At 35.4% G+C, this 17,545-nt stretch overlaps 1 protein-coding gene across 1 annotated transcript in view; it reads right to left on the bottom strand.

Annotated features, from left to right (window-relative positions):
- The window catches only part of LOC115240734, a 60,988-nt gene extending 44,922 nt beyond the window's left edge, over positions 1–16,066 (bottom strand). The window contains exons 1-3 of the mRNA XM_029816079.1: positions 15,592–16,066; positions 12,178–12,215; positions 5,942–6,002 (exon numbers count right to left, since the gene is read on the bottom strand). Coding sequence (XP_029671939.1) covers positions 5,942–6,002; positions 12,178–12,213 — 97 coding nt within the window. The 5' untranslated portion in view covers positions 12,214–12,215; positions 15,592–16,066. The remainder of the gene's footprint in view (positions 1–5,941; positions 6,003–12,177; positions 12,216–15,591) is intronic.
- Positions 16,067–17,545: the final 1,479 nt, after the last annotated feature.

Raw genomic sequence — 17,545 nt, 5'->3', positions numbered from 1 at the left:
ATTTTATGTATATATAATTTATATATTTTATTTAATTACTTTTGATTTTTATTTGGTAATTATCTTTTGTTTTTATCATATGCTTTAATAATATACTCAAATATTGATAATTTCTAATTACGCACTAATGAGTAATAACAGCTTTATTCAATATGAATAAAGACAGTGCAAATTCTTCAAAGATATAAGAAAATAATGTATTCAAATCTCGTTAAATGCGACAACATTAAACACGAACAATCTGATTCGCACGACCTAGATTCTTTTTATTTTCGCATCGCGCAACTTTATATCTTCTATTAATTCGATCTTTCTCAGGAATTAACTATTTTCCAAGTGCTAGAATCTTTCAATTATTCATTAAAGAAATTTGTCTATCTCTCTGATATTGGAAACCGTATTTACACGAATTCCTTTCGCTTTCTGCAAAATAGTCTGTGATTTTAGAACATCTCTGAAATAAAAGCCAATTAAGATTGCGATTTTTTCCAGTGGAAAGTGATGTTTTCTCGTTTTTAATGCATGTCAGTCGACCGTATGAACGACAAGCAGAATAATTTATTTTTCAATGCTCACATTTTTTATACATGCAACAAGGTTTAATAAAATGAGAGAAAGAAAATGCGCATGGCAATTAAAAGAGAACACCTGATAAAAGTTGTTTTTGAATATCACTTTTAATAAAATACATTTTTAATAACTATTTTTTTGGCATATTGATTGTACATGTTTTGAAGATTAAAAAATATATGCTTTAATAAAATTTGCATTAAAAAATAAAATTCTTCATAAAGTTTCAGAAGAAAAAAATCCGTATAACAGTAGTTATATTTGTACAGTTTTTTAAAATATGACTGCTTTATTTCAGATTATCCTAATCGAAATAATCCCTCGAACAATTCGATAATACATGACACACAAGGCAAAGCATATATATAACTCTTTTTTACTCTCTTCTATATGTATTATATTTTATTATATTTTAACAAAATTATATGTGAACGATTATGAAAACTTGTACAAGTTATATCAATAAAAGATTTTTATTAATGTCACTTCGTCAAGAAAACTATCCTTTTTTTCAGTTTTCAACAGGATGTTCCCTCTTAGATATTTAGCACGGTAATCGGATAGAGTCAAACCGCAACTGCTATTGTAATGTATGTGAAAATAATAGCGCCTTGTCCCTCGCGAGCGCAAATGAACATGCGAAGGTAGAGGCGTAAAAAATACTTTCTTTTAAGGCGCAGTTTCTCTTCGAGAGTGAAGAAATAACAGTTTGAAAGGCATCAAACAATACTCCGACTTCAATGGTGATTGCTCATTATAATATAGCAATGAAAGCACAAATTTTTCTAACAAACTAACAAAAAAAGATGGTCATCTCTTGCGGATAAAATAAAGTATATAGAATTTAAAGCATAGAAAAGGTAAGCGTTTCTTATCAGGGCAGAACGAGAAACAATTTCATTTTCCTGTATTTCACGTTGAAATTCCAGCGGAACAAACGACAAAAAGTAAAAGTCTGAAAGTGTCCGCAGAATCTTTGACAATGGATTTCGGATTGTCACTGTCATGAGAGAAGCTTATCTCGCTTATTAATCATCATCTTAATACGTCTAAGCATTCGTTGCTGAAGAAATTACGAGTCTACAATCTACTTTCTCGATTGGAACATTAAAATTAATTTGTACCAAATTGCAACTTAAAATATTATATTAATTTATTGCATTATCGTAATACGTTGTATAAAGTTATTTTCGCGATTGAGTTATCTTAAATAAAATAAATAACTCAAATAAAATAAAGATATAATTATATGTCATTTTTCACTTTGTTTGTTACGCGAACGAATTTAGTGGATAAGATTAGTGCGATTTGCAGTGATTTTATCTGATTTATAATAAAAAAATTCCATTAATGTATTATCCTGCCACTATAAAATTCAGTATTGATATAATCTCGAGAGCAAATAAATCGGAAAACATTTTAATGTCAAAAATAAAGGAACAATTAACTGCATTAACATAGTTTATTCTTGTACCGATATTAGCACACACACACACACACACAGTGAAGAATCTTCTCAATTAATTTTTAAATTTATTTTTCAAGCATTAAATGCGGGATTCGAGTAATAAATCAGCGCTTAATTATAATCGTACTGCGAGAGATAGCATGACTAATAACAATAGCCGACTTGTGCGAGTATAAAATAGTGTGTAGCGTGTATATGTTGTCATTTTCGCGACGAGAGTCGAGCGGATAGTATCAACAAGCGCTTGTGTCGTTGTTTATCTCTCGAAGTACGAACACGACAAAGATATATCTTCGTAAAATTAACGATTAGTCGCACACGATACGTACTTCACTTTATATTACAACGAGAGAAAGCGAAAATCATGATTATACGAAGCTACAATCTGCATAGCACATTACATATTTTGTTATATTGCGACGGAGAAATGCGAGAATCACGAAGTTACGATTCAATAAAATATCGCGAATTCACATAATACTATCTCTATTGCTGACGACTAATATACGCATTTTATAGCAATTTTATTGTTATACGAGCAAAATTAACGATAAATATTCTCTCTCTCTCTCTCTCTCTCTCTATCTTTCTCTCTACCCCCCTCCTCTCTCTTTCTCTCTCCTTCGCGGAACGTAATACATATCATAAAATATAATATCATTGCTTTGTTGATTCGCAATTAATTTCGATCGAATAAATTACACACATAAAATATGCGTTTTTAACAGATTATTGATGTAAGCATCGAATTTATGGTATTTTACTATTTAACGTATACCGTATATACTGTTTACATACAACTACTTTGTTGTTAGTCGCACGGTATGAATTGAACGAACAGGATTTTTTTTACATATACATAATAATTTTGTATAAAATCCGTGTCAGTCGCGCGGTGAGGCTCGAGTTAACAGGAACGTCGCGAGGTACTCCATATATAACTGTATTATATATGTATATCTCGAGACGCGATTATTTTATACGAACAATTAGAGATTGTCAGCGCGATTAATTAACTGTTTGTTAGAAATATAGCATTGTGTAAATTCGCGGCCGCGCAATTTTCCACCGCCTGATCATAACATCGTGATATTCGCGCGGTCTTTCGTCGCGATACAATAAAGTGCGTAACATAATAAAGCGTTCAATTTTAATGCCGAGAATACCGTACAAAGTACCGTGCGATTTTCGTATTCTGGAGATTAGAGTGCGGGTGCGATCGTAATTAACTGTTTTAAATGTATTTTCGCGAATGCGAATGTTATGAAGAAAGAACAAAGGACAAACAACAGATGAAAAGAAAATACCGAAAGGCATCGGATAGCGATCGAGCTCGTAAGGTAAGCAATTAATAATTTTGTTAATTTATTATTTGTTATCAGCAACATTAATTCGCTTAACTTCGGCGATAGTATCTCACTTTACATTATTTTGAGATATAAGAGTTAACCTTTAGACGTTTCGTGAGACGCGCATATGATAATATTAGTGATCGCGCATTTCGAAATCTTCAATTTAGCATCTTCATCACGAGAAATTAAATTTGAACGTATGACAAGTAATATATAATGCAATAATAATGTAATAAAAAATGCCAAATATGATTATTTCCTACCATTATTATAATTCTAATTAGTTGTCATAAAATATGGAAAAAAATTGCCATATAAATTTATATGTATATTAACAACAGAAATAATTCTGTATAAATTTTCAATCGTGCAATTTTCCAGTACCAAGCGAATTATAACCATGAGTTATGTATTTTTTTATCACGATATAAAATAAAGTGTGCGATTAACATTGGAGGTATAATGCCGCGCAATTATCGTATTCTGATGATTGCTCGTATAATCGTAATGTATTTTCGCGAGTGTCGTGCGAATGCCATGAAGAAACTGCAAAGCATTAATAAGAAAGAGAAGATCCGAGATATCATCAATGACGATAAGCAACTATAAAGTGAGCAATTTATAAATTTAGTTGTTAAATTATATTATGTTATCTAAAATATTAATAAATACAAACTATATAAGCAATTATACACATAATTGCTTATGTAATTGTATCTATTAGTATTTTACAGATCAGCATCGTGTTTTTTATTATTCCACAGTTGTGCATTATCGATAAATATTAAATAATTTTTTGTTTTATTTTAAAGTAATATATCATAGATATCAGAAAAATTTGAATTTGATAATTTTCTTAAAAATAATATATACAAAGTGTCTCAAAGCTCGCGGAACAACATATTATAGCAAGAAAATTCCGAAAAATTAAATAATAAAAGTATTAAAATATTTTTTTCTTTAAAATAGTTCTTTTAAATATGAAAATTTAGAACTAGCCGATCATAGGCTACGTTTAGACAGTTGTCCGTCTGTGAATCGCATGTAAAATAATATTAATAATTATGCGAAATCTCCATTAATCTGGCACCTTCACCACAAGAAGAAATCGAGAATCGAGAACTAAAGCAATAAATTAACAGGAAATTAAAATTTATAATTGTGTTACATATCCAAATTTGATTTCTCGGCGTGATATTGCCGAATTAACGGAAATTGAATTCGTTGGATTCACTGGATTGAGACAGGATATATAAAAAATATTTGCGGAAATATTATTTCGTCGATAAATATATATATGTATAAAGGCAAGTTTTTTTAGCTATATATATATATATATATATCGTGCATACGCTGTATTTCCGCTGATTCGACAAGTGAAATTCAACTCGCGGTCTCTCGCGCAGTAAAAGGCTGAAAGTGTCCGCCGCCTGTTCATTTACAGGGACTTTCGATTCGCGTCGATGCCGCGGTGGATATCGCGCTGTTGTACACTCGTCGTCCGTCCTCCGGTTATAATCATCATCTCGTTTCGTGCCATTTACATCTCATATCACGTTCTCCGTCTCTCCTGCGAACCCGACTTCGCTTCTTTCCACATGAGAATCTAGGTCGCACGGCCGCGTTCACCTTCTAGCAAAAGCAATGTCTTTCAAGGAAGGTCGTCGGTCGGTCTCGTCTGGAAAGGCTCTCTTCCGAACGACCATGCTTATCCCTTTCGTTAAATTAATTACCCTCGATCTCGCGGCCGGATGTAAAAAAAAATTTATGGTCGACCGGACATTCCTCCGGTATCGCAAATGGAAAAATAACCCTTCCTTTCTTTCTGCCGGCTATTAATATTCGAGTTTTAAAATATGAATAATTTTCTTCGCTTATTAATTATCGCTCGCGTGCGATAATTGAATTTAATTAATTTAACAGAATTTAACAATTTTTTAAATAATTATAGCAAAGTTTCTTAGAAAAATCGTCGAAAAATTTTTAAATATTTGCATATCTCAAGCTTTTGTATCATTTGATATAACTACATAATTAAATATATCACGTGCAAATAAAATTTCTAAATGATTTTCACGTGTATGTGCGTGTGTGTTATTTAAACGTGATTGATTCAAGCACGTAAGCAATTAGCCCGAGTGATTAATTAAGCCTCTTTCTATCGAACAATTCAAGAAACTACAGCGGCAGATCAATTACTCCTTTCTAGTAATTACGTTTATCTCCAAATTGTTATATTTCGTTACCACGGGTATCCCTTCTCGAATCATTGTCATCAGGTTTATTGTGCCGTCATTAGAAAGTGCGCATCATGTGGAAAGCGTCCACTTTTATCTGATTATCCGGCACTTTGGTTTCGCGAGAGGAATAGCACGCGCGATTTTTCCGCAGGAGAAAATCCACCATACGGTGGCTTATATTTCGAGGTGAAACAAGGGGAAAAAAAGAACAGGATCGAGAGATGCGCCGCGAGTTTTAACGCCTAATTCGCTCTAATTAATTATTGCCGGTCGCTAATAATTAGAAAGTAAGTCTCGCATTGTGTACTCACACGTCGGCAGCTGTTGAGGTATCTGGGCTGCGTGTGCACTGCTGTGTCTCGTTATTGTGATCTGAAAAGAGAGAAAAGGCAACGTGTTTTAGATCTTTTCGCATAATAAGATACAATTGTTAGCGCTAACTTAACCGCGCTATCGCCGATGTTAGTCGTTGGTAGTGAGCGTATCGCGCGAATACAATTAGAATGCAAGCGCAAGATACACGATATTGTACGTAATACGACTACACATGCGTAGAGCGTGAGTACTTTAAATATTTATCGCTTAAGTAAGAACACGCTAATAAGCCTCAATAAAATTCCCTCAAGGCTGCACTTAGATCCCGATCGGTGAGATTTAATTAAGCGACATAAATATGTGATGATGTAGCCGACAATGGATGAAAGACGCGGAAAAGAAATTTATAAACGGGGAAAAAGAAAGAATCGTGGAAAAAGTTACGTAAAATTCTAGATATATAACCAACGTTAGGTAAACACTGACATGAGAAACGCGTGGAAAAAGAGAGTAGTGTCTCCGTCACTTTTACCGCTTAGATCCGATCCGTATTTATCGGCAGATTATTCCCGGTGACGGAGCAAGTTGCCACAATTGGCAGTGTGATATCATCGGCGCTTGTGGTAAAGCCAATGATGAAATAGGTGCGCGTGATGCTGTTTCGAGAAAAAAAAAGTACCGGACTCTCTTGAGATCTATAAAACGCTTCGAGACGAATGTGTGCGGCCGCATATTAAAGTAACGCTCGTAATTACGATCAATATAAGCCGGTATGTCAGTAATGGCGAATGACGATCTATCTTAAATCAAATCCCATATCTATAGATTTTCTAAGCAATTTTACGGTATCATTATACATTATAACAATAATGCCATAACGTATTTTATTTTATGTCCTTGTGAAATGGTTAGAGCGCGTTATATCTCCTTTAACCACCGTTGATTAAAAAGAAATACTATCGTAATAAGTGCAAAAATGGGAAACTCATTTATCACAATGTACCTTAATACGTCGAAGAAATTGGCGCTGAGATTCCCTATAATTTATAAAATTAGCAATGTAATTTCAAATGTAGTTTTCAAACATTTTTATAACGCGTTATATGTGATAGATCTTCCAACATATTTCACGTCCAAGCATTAATTTAACCGACGCCGATGTGGGATCAATCAATGATTGATTATCGTTCGATTAAACAGCACGATATGAAAGTCTCATGAAAATGTCAAGCTCCACTAGACTCGAACTTGTCTCGTTATTTTGCCTTTCAAGATATATGAATCATATATTTTTAATTTCCACAGTATTAGATTATTCCGGTTGATTGTCGCCATCATTAATAAAAATTCGCGTAGAAGAAGCTTTTTCTAAAATACCCGATATTATCGTTATCGTCAATCGAAGATTATTAGAATTGATGATTATTCGGTTGCACGATTTTTTTGATTTATTACAATATTCGTAACAAAAAGGAAAGATTATTTTGCAAGGTTATTATTATGTAATATTTAAAATCATAAAACGGTTAGGCTTTCAATCACGTCATACACGGAGATAGAAATGAAGTAATAAAATAATAATTAATCTTTTAAATGAGACCTGGAAGCTCCTGCTTACAAGATTGTAAATGAGTGAAAGATAAGTCTTCCTGTGTGAGAAAACGCGCGGGTCTAGTCCGATAATGGAAAAGGCGCGTGCAACACATTTAATACATCCGCAAATAATATCGCCTCTAATTATCCTATCCGGTGAAAAACACGTAACGACACAAGTCTATTTTTAGATTAACGAGCGACGCGATACATGAGGTACCGTAATTGCCTTCCATTCATCTAATTCAAAACTCATTACTGTAGTGCATCTTGGAGCACTGGTAATTTCGCGTAACGCATAATGCGCGATCATAATGCAATTATTAAAATGAGAGATGTAGCTTCTAGACGATTTAATTAGCGCAAATCGCGGTTTACGCTCGCATGAATAAATTGTTTTTATCGGCGATAACTGACTAGATATCGTATGTGTCGTGAAAACTGATCTGTATACACGCGGATCCGTAGAAACGTCGGTAAGAGGAGCGATGGTGAACGAGCGTAAATAATACAAGGACGATTGTGTATCTCACCACGATATATAATTTCCCCTCGTGACACACTTTTATTTCCCTGTCGCTTCCAATTTAGATATCGACAGCTAAACGAGCGGAATCGAATGTATATGTCGTAGCCAGATTAAATATTTCGTCGTTTTATAAAACGATAGCCGATTTTTTCTAAGTGATTTTAGAAGCTCCCCTCGCGTCGCTATCAAACTTTCGCCTTTTTTTTTTCTCCCACGCAGAGAATGTTCTCGCGCAAAAAATTATTCTGCGTATGTGTGTGCGCGCAGAAGTGCTAAATGATCGCTTCTGCGTTTGCTTACGCGACGGAAAGTTTCACGACACGAGTCTCCGCGGCAAACACTGACGTCAGCATGGTCGACGCGTGTTCGTCCGTGCAATGAAAGTGGTCTAACGAGTCACTGGCCATTCAAGTGTATATACGTGACGTGGTCGCTGCACTTCTCTTTCTCTCCTCCTCTGTCTCACGTGGACTGTATTTGCGACTCTCTCTCTCTCTAATAATAACGCGCCAAAGTGAAGGTGACAGTGAGGGAACTGTCGGCTTAGCTACTAGCCGATTTTCATCGCGGAAATACTGTTCCATTAATTTGACAAACGCCCGTGGCAAGGCAGATTATCGCGAGATCGAAAAACATGGACATGAGTCAAACGCGAAAAACACAACGACGGACATACCTTGATATAAAGCGCAGCAGCGCACAGTTACCCACCAAGTCAAACCGTACCATATAAGGTTCGTGACGTTCCATCCGATGGAATCTATCGAGAACTGACCTTCCACAACGCAGAATGTGCGTCGTTCTTTATAGCACGACAGAAAAAAAAACTGAGAAACTTGTTCCCGATTTTTAACGTGGATATGGCGATATAAAATTAATCACATCAATTTTCTTTTATTACTCGCAATATTGTCGAAAATAGTCGACTAATCGTTCAATTAGCATGGGAATTTTCATATTTTCATAATAATACAATATATGTATTAAAATGATGGCCCCCGATTTCCATATTAACGTCATCGTGAGACATGGCGATATAAAATTAATCATCAATATTCTTTTATTACTCGCGATATTGTCGAAAATAGTCGACTAATCGTTCAATTAGCATGGGAATTTTCATATTTTCATAATAATACAATATATGTATTAAAATGATGGCCCCCGATTTCCATATTAACGTCATCGTGAGACGTGAGACTCTTTGAAGTCAAGTAGTTCAATAGGTAATTGGAGCGATAAACGACGGTCGATCGACAGCCGCGATCGCGGATCTAACGTGGGCAGGGGATCTCCTTGAAATCACCGTCCATTACACTCGCTCCTTCGCTATTGCAGACACAATCTGCAGCTCTTACCACTTAGTCACCCTTGTATACGCAATCCCTCCTGTCGCGCGGCGCGTGCTCACGTGACGTGACGCCGCGATTTGACGCCGCGAGCGAAGTCGCGATTATGTCATAGCAGAGCGTTTAAGTATTTAGCGCGGGACAAGCGTTCCGCCGACACGAGGCTCCCTTCCATGGAGAAAGACCTTCCAGGAGCTTGTCATCTCGCGTGGGCGAGGAGATCGCGCCCAGTTCAATCGCGACGACTTCCGAACTTTAAAACGCGCACCCACGCGAAACCTACATCGGTCGATCAAATGTACCACGCGATTCTATCGATTTCTAATTAAACGGATGACTCGATTCGCGAATCATAATCTGTTCTCCTAAACGGAATAAATTTGTATGGATTTCGACGTATGAATTGTCAGTAATGTTTATATATAAAGAGAAAGAGAGTATATTTGACAGACGAGACTTTTTACTTTTTCTTTTCTTTTTGTCAGCATATAAATTTCTATTGATTTTTCCGACCGACTCATCACCTAGAATAGAATGTGTGCTTAAAGCGTCTCTCTTTGCGTACCTATTATATTCCTGGTCCATGAATCGTTTGAAGAATATTTTCTTCCACACACAAAGAGCTGGTGCGAAGAAGATAAAGTCTCTGATTTTTTTAAAGAAAATATTTGGAAATGTTTGAAACTTTTCTCTTTCGGAGAATCTGTTTCGAAAATATGTAACATATGACATGATGTAATATATCAAAATCGCAATACGTTCTTTGCAGAATTTAAATCGATTTTCCATGTTGTAATAAAAGAATAAATAACATTACAAAAAGGGCAGATTTAACGTCATATTTTCTTCCGGTTATCGAAAGCCTTCTATCGACTCTCGTAAAGTGAAACGTTTATGGAAACGTGCCAGCAAGCTCCAGGCTCTCCAAGATCTCGAGCCGATATTTTAAAGAACACGAAGTAAAAGTGGGCGTGGTGGTTCTGAACGGATTGTCTTTCCTTCTTATATGCATGGAGTATTTCGATAAAACTCGACACGCGAACCCATCATATCTTTCTCGTTCACGCTTCGCCAATGCAAAAAAAAAAAAAGGAAGCTTGAATTCTATTTCACGAAATACTTTCTCATGAGAGGCATTTACAAATATTAAAATTATTTATATGGCATTGAATATAGGTTCTCATGACGTAAGTCCTTATGACATTTCATAAATGGAGCACAGATCATACGTTGAGATCATTTAACTGTAACGGCTTAAATTTTGGAATTTTATTTCGTATTTTGTGCAAAATAATCCATATTAACAATGAAAAATTTGAAAACAATGAACGGAAGCACTTATTTATATTCTATTCCATCCATTAGCATGTTTTAAAGATCCTGTCGTAGAGACCTTCTAAGCCACGTAAACGCCAAGTTTAGCGTAATTGTCAATTATTATGTGTTACATAACGCTGGGATTGCCGCCTCTTGAATGGGTTAACGATTTTAAATCCGTCAACCTCTATCAAGAGAACGATCCCACGACTATTGTCGGAATAGTGACATAACATTCTCCGAAACCATCGCGAAATACCGTCATACTTAAATACCTGCATTACCACACTTTTTGTTTACATCGTATTTCAATGCCATATATATAATTCTTGCTTCAAAATTAACATACAATGCATTGCAAATTTTAATTAGTCAATTAACTTTAATTATATAATTATATATAAAATTTAAATTTTTTTCAAACATTTCAATAATGCATATATAAATTGTTTATTATATAAATAGATTATATAATAAGTAAATTATTTATCCGCGCGCGTTAATCTGTAAAATATCCATTAGCCAGAAAAATGCATACAATTTATTTTCATTTTTTATTCTCTAAACATTTTCTATTTTTATATTTGATACTGATTAACAAATTCGCAAATACCTCTCTGGGATGTGTTGTGTGCCAACAAAAGAGATTACATAATGCATCACATACCTAACCAACACACGTGTGCGACGCAGCACGCATGGGAGAAAGTATGTGTATATGTATATTGCGGACATCATTAATCCATGCTATTCGAAACGATAGCGAGTTTGCAGATCACATATTCCCGATTACATATTATCTGTTTTGTTTATCCTTCGACTTTTAGGATGTCAAATCGAATGCAAGGATAATCGATCGATCAATTTCTTTAAATAAAACTATCAATAATAGAATAATTGTACAATGATACAAATAACATTTTGTCGTATACTTTCTTTTTACGCGTTGCTGTTGTTATTAAGCATTATGACAGTTCTTTTTCGTGCGAATTACATATAATACAAGTGGATTTAGAACAATTTAGACGTAAATTAAGCAATTTAAGATGAATCATTTATTATGCAAGCAGATTGCATATTTTCTGTGAGAGAGAAAAAGGGTGGAAATTTAATAATATTTTTAGATTAAATTAAATATATAAGATAGCATAAATAGAAAACACATATCGTGATTATATAACAGGATTATGTAATGGAAAAGAAGGGATAATGTGCATTTATACAAATGTTTTTTATGTGATGTTATAAAAATTCCATAATACCGATAATTCTACAATTTAAATATTTTAACGTATTTTAATTTGCATTTTGCAAGAAGTCAAAGACTCGAGTCGTTCAAATAATTATGATTATATCTAAGTCTCATAAATTTAAAATAAACTTTTTATGCGCAGCAAAAAAAATGTTTTTATTTATTTATTTATTTTTTTTTGTATTTACTCACCACTAAAAATGCCAGTGCGACCCTCCTCCAGTCCATGGCTAAAATAAAAGAGAAAGTCTTATTAATAACTGGGTCGAACTCTGTGAGAATACGATCGACTGTGCAAACATCATCTTCACCATGAAATATAGACGGCAAAAAATTATCGAAAATTGGCCATTTCTTATTGTACTTATACGCTTATCCGAAATATATTTTTTTATCATCAGCGGCACAGTAACTGTTAATCAATAAATTTATCGAAATAATTCGACTAATATACTTTCCTTTTTAAGAAAATATATTTTGAAAAAATATTAAATTAAAAAATTAAAACTATTATATATTACTATTTACTTCATAAAGAAAATCTCTATCAGGTGTGTCTATATAATTAAGCAAGATGAGCCAAAAATCATGATACAACATGCACGATATCAGAAATCATTGAATCTTGAAAAAGTATAAATAAATAAATTTTAATCTTCCAATTTTTAAAATTATTTTCCTCGACAATAAAACTTCGTAAAATTTTTCTTTTCTTTTTTCTCCCGATTTTTAGTTTCTTGCCGATTGTACCATAAATTTTAGCTCACCTTGTATAATTATAGAAAAATATAATGGTTTTATAAAAAAAATTGTTTTTCAATTATTGAACTTTTTCAGTATTATATTATGTATATATTATTAAAACGAAATAATAAGTAAATTTGCCTAACGCATTTTAAGATATGGTGACTGAATCACTTTCGCTCCATACAACCCGTTTATTCGTTTCCTATCATTATCTTACTCTCGTTATCGACCTTGAGCTCGCTTTTAGAGAGTTGTATCTCACACATTCTTTATGTTAATTTCATCTAATCTATAGAAGAGACCCGTGAAGAGAATCTAATATCCTCTATTATACTATCCTATAAATTGACACGGGGTACAACAAAGATTCGCATCTTTCTCTCATTCCATTCCATAAATCGCAGTCCGAAGCGGTTTGCGGTTGTGCAAAAAAAAAAAAAAAAAAAAAGATAAAGATAAAGAAAAGAACAAGGATCGCGCGATGCTTCGTCATGTCACCCCGAACGAGGGTTAAGACGGACCTCTCTTTCTCTCTCTCAATAGCGAGACAGACGGTAAACGTTTTCAGACGGGTTAGTATATAACGGGGCCCGTTGGCGCGTTTGGATACAGGCGTTTGCCTGCCGAGAAAGCGCGACACGTTTGTTCGCGAAGGCGGAGGCGGCGATGTGCACGATACAACGTTCACTTTTTAGAACACCACGATAGGCGGCGGCGAAAAAAAATATGATCGACCTCGATCACCACTGGACCACCGTGGTCGGCTGTGGCCGCTTATCGCGAACCCTTTTCGACTCTCTTCGGCCGGCGCCGGATATTATATCGCGACATGCTCCGTGATTTATGAGACTGCTGAGATCGACATCCCTGCGCGACGACATCCTGTGGCTTTCTTTCTTATAGATATGGGGTTATCGTGATCAGATTCGCGATCGCGGCCAGGGACATGTCCTTCGTGATGCTCGTTGCAGGCGGGAGTGAAAAGAATCTTCCCTTTGAAAGACATAAAGTATCTTCCGAAAGAAGTAAAAAGATCGAATAATAATATATATAGATAATGAATTAATAGATTAATTCATATCTCTTTTACTAGCATAAGATTAGCATAAAATACTTTACACAATTTTTTATACACATTTATATCGGTGCTGGCTAGCAAGGTCGAATGATTTGAGCAGCGAGGTGGACATTTCGACGGCGGAAACAGCTGTCGCGCAGGTGATTTAAGGTTTTGGTTCGAGTGTGCTGGGGAGCCACGATGGGTAATCGAAAAATTCAAGGACAATATAACGAGCAGTATTTACGTGGGAAGAGTCCCACGTAACGAGCCTGGAAATCCTCTCTCTCTATTAGAAAATTGGAGAAAATAGCGCGGTAATCCCTATACATGTTCCTCATTATAGAGGACACGAGTTATCCTTATAAATTCAACGTATGCGTCTTCTCATCCAATATTCATATTCTTTATAATTCGAGATAATAGACTAAAAAAATATTAGCTAAGTAATAAGAATTATATAAGCAGAAAATAATTAATATTAATATAATTTAGAAATTTATGTATTTTATGTATGTTAACACAATTCAAAGTCATGATAAATTAAGTAATTAAATCGAGTAATATAGTATGCAAATAGTGTCCGAATATTAATATAATACTTACGCTGAAAGCGTTAAAATCACTGGAGAATTCAATGCCTGTATATAAGAAACGTGTAGAGGGAAAAAATTTCCGGTGACTTTAACGCCATACTTTCTGCATGCGCTTAATTGCATAGAGATCCGTGATAATTACTATTAATTTTAAATATTGATCCCATAAACTGTACAGATCAATCCGAAAGATAAAAACTGTTATTTTTGCAACACTTCGTTGCATACGTAAACCCACTCTGAAATTGCTCTTTCCATTTCCATAATAACGACTTCGAAATGTTTATCTAACCCACACGGCTTCGCAGTACGGGCGATTCGAACCTTGATAACTGCATATTTGGTTAAAGCTCGCCCACAACACGAGGCGCCGATGAGCCCAACGAATAGCCGAAGCCTTGGGCTTGATTTCTGTTCCATAACAGTCGTTATTAAAACGACTATTAAGTTGATGTTATCCATCCGACAATTATCATCACGTGTTTCTCATTTATCTAGAAATACATACTATCACACTCGCAAAATTATCTTGAGACATGTGTCGGTGAAAATGTAATCTTTAAGTCGAACTGTCGAAATTGTTACCGATAAATTTAAATATTGATAAATTGACGGAAGCATAAAATTAATCTTAATTTTATTTTCTAATTTATTTAATAGTGAATGTGTACATTTATTTATTTTTTTTTCGAATCGCTAATTAAAACAGTATACTTGAGTGTCCGCTAATGTAACCATTTTTTTTACACGAAAAAAACATGATGCTATCTTTTAGATCCTATGTTTAAAGGATTTAATAAAACCGAGAATATGTAGTGCCTAAAATCTATAATTGATATGACGTAATAATAATAATTTGCAGAAATATTTGATATCCATAAATTGGTGAATTAAAATGTTATCGTATTTTCTTTTTTTTTTTAATTATGAATTTTTATAATCATAAAATGTTTATAGCGTGAATCGGACAAGCGCGCAAGCATAATATTTGTATGAATATTTGTATCACAGAGTATATATCATAATTTGCCGATATATACTAGAAGAAAAATTATTTATTGCAACTTATAATAGAGAGAAATTTCATTAAAAAGACATTAAAAAGATATTCTGGAATTAGAAACGATAGCCGTATTTTAAGAAAATATAATTCTAGATTTCCGGAAGCTGTGATACAATAGCAATAATGATAAAAGAGTCTCTCACCTGCTGCTCCTTTTCCGAATCTCCCGAGGATAATTTCAGATTACTCGCGCCGCGTTACGACACCGAGCGACAGCGAAATTCTTCTCTTTCTCTCGCGCGTCCGCCAACTCGAGATACAAGCTTCGAGGCGCAAATCACCGGAAGAAAGTCCCGCGATAGTGATCAATCGGCCCGGTCGATCATCAATAATCTCAGCTGCAATGGATCATCGGCGGTTTGGTGAAGTGTCGAAAACGCGTCCTCGCCGGCCACAAGATCCACCTCCTGTACGTCGACATCCCAAAAGAATTCCTAACCTTGCTTCTGCTCCTGTCCCTTTCTCTCACTTTCTTGCTCTCTCTTTCTCTTGGCAATTTTGCAATCTTCCTCGCCTAACCTTTCGTAAACTTGCAAGGCCGATCGAATAGCTTTCTTCAGCGCAATCCTCACGTGTACACTTAATGCAACTCACGTAACTTTCGATGATCACTTTTCGCGTAAACCGATCAGCTGTATCGATCACGACGCGCGTCGCGTCCTTTCTAAAAACTGTGCTCCGTTTGAACTGGCATACGTCATATATGAATGAATATATACGCATATGATTTTTCAGTACTGCCAATACTGGCAGTCTACATTAGGGAGCACGTCTTAACACAGCGACTTTTTTTTTTTCAAATAGCGCCTTTTTCGCGCGCATAGATATCTCTCGAATTCGTTCGAAATTTTAGAATCGTTTCAATCTCGAAGTCGATCGCGCAAAGATTCGTTACAAGTTCTACTACAGCTTTCTTTTTTATTTGAATATCATGAAGACTCGAATGATGCGTTTAATAAATAAATGAATATACATGAATATTAGATGTTGCTTATACTTGTGATGTCGGAATACCTATCTTGACCGAATCGTTGTCGTTCGCGAGTGCATGTCTCTCGTCCATTGTTGATCCGTCGAATCGTTTCTCCGCTCTGTCCTTTTATTTTGACACTGCACTGCACTTACTGGGCCCACGGTTCTCCATGGGACCGATCGAGCGTGGAGGAAAAGTACAAAACGGAAGGAACGTCCGTTACAATCAACCGGAGAGTCGAGACTGACGACTGACTGAACATCCGTTCGGTTCGCGATTCGTGCCGTTCGTGGCGCCACTCTTCGCGCAAGAGTCGGAGGGAAAGGGAAGAAGAAGAATGATCAAATCCGACAGAGACGAACGATTTAACTGCGCACGCCATGGATGTAGGAAATATGTGGACGGAGCGTATTGCCACGCGGGTAAAGCCAAAGGGGAAAGGGGATTGAAAGTCTAATGCATAGACATAATATATTTAAATCAAGCATTTGCCTTTATTTAAGGAGTGAGGAGCAAAGGTGCACGTAGGAAAGGATATATTCTGTTTCGTGCTCCTTGCGTTCTCTCTCGCTCGCGCGTAACATAGCGTTCTCTTTCGTTACGCTACACGCGAGCGAGAAAGACGGAAGGAGCACGAAACAGAGCATGTCTTTTTCTACGTGTACCTCGACTCCCACTTCTTAACACTCGGTTTAAATATACTATGGCTGCGGTCGGGAAGACGCTAGAAATGCTTCGAAGCGTTTGATTGACCAATCAGGACAAAAAGAGTAAAGATTCTTTATTCTGATTGGTTAATGCAATGCTTCGAAGCATCTCCAGTGCCTTCTCGACCGCAGCCTATGTCTATGGTCTAGTTTATATATATGTTACTATTGAACGACCAAGATGGTCACAATAGAGATTTCCTCTTACTCCTCAGGTTTCATTCCCCGCATGCAAAAATATACTTTGTGTTCCGTCTAGTTATTTGCTATGTCCATGACGCACGCGAGAAAAAAAGAGAGAAAAAGAGGAGAAAGAGAAACGGCCAAGTTGAACGGAGAGGAATGATCTAACCGCGCGAGAGAGATATTTGCCAAAAGAGAGAGTATACATTTAAAATGATCTAGAAATTTAAGGGA

The sequence above is a fragment of the Formica exsecta genome, unplaced genomic scaffold (assembly GCF_003651465.1).
Source record: "Formica exsecta isolate Colony F162 unplaced genomic scaffold, ASM365146v1 scaffold444, whole genome shotgun sequence".
NCBI classification, from domain to species: domain Eukaryota; kingdom Metazoa; phylum Arthropoda; class Insecta; order Hymenoptera; family Formicidae; genus Formica; species Formica exsecta.
Note: the sequence above shows the minus strand (reverse complement) of the source record. Positions and strands in the feature narration are given on the sequence as shown.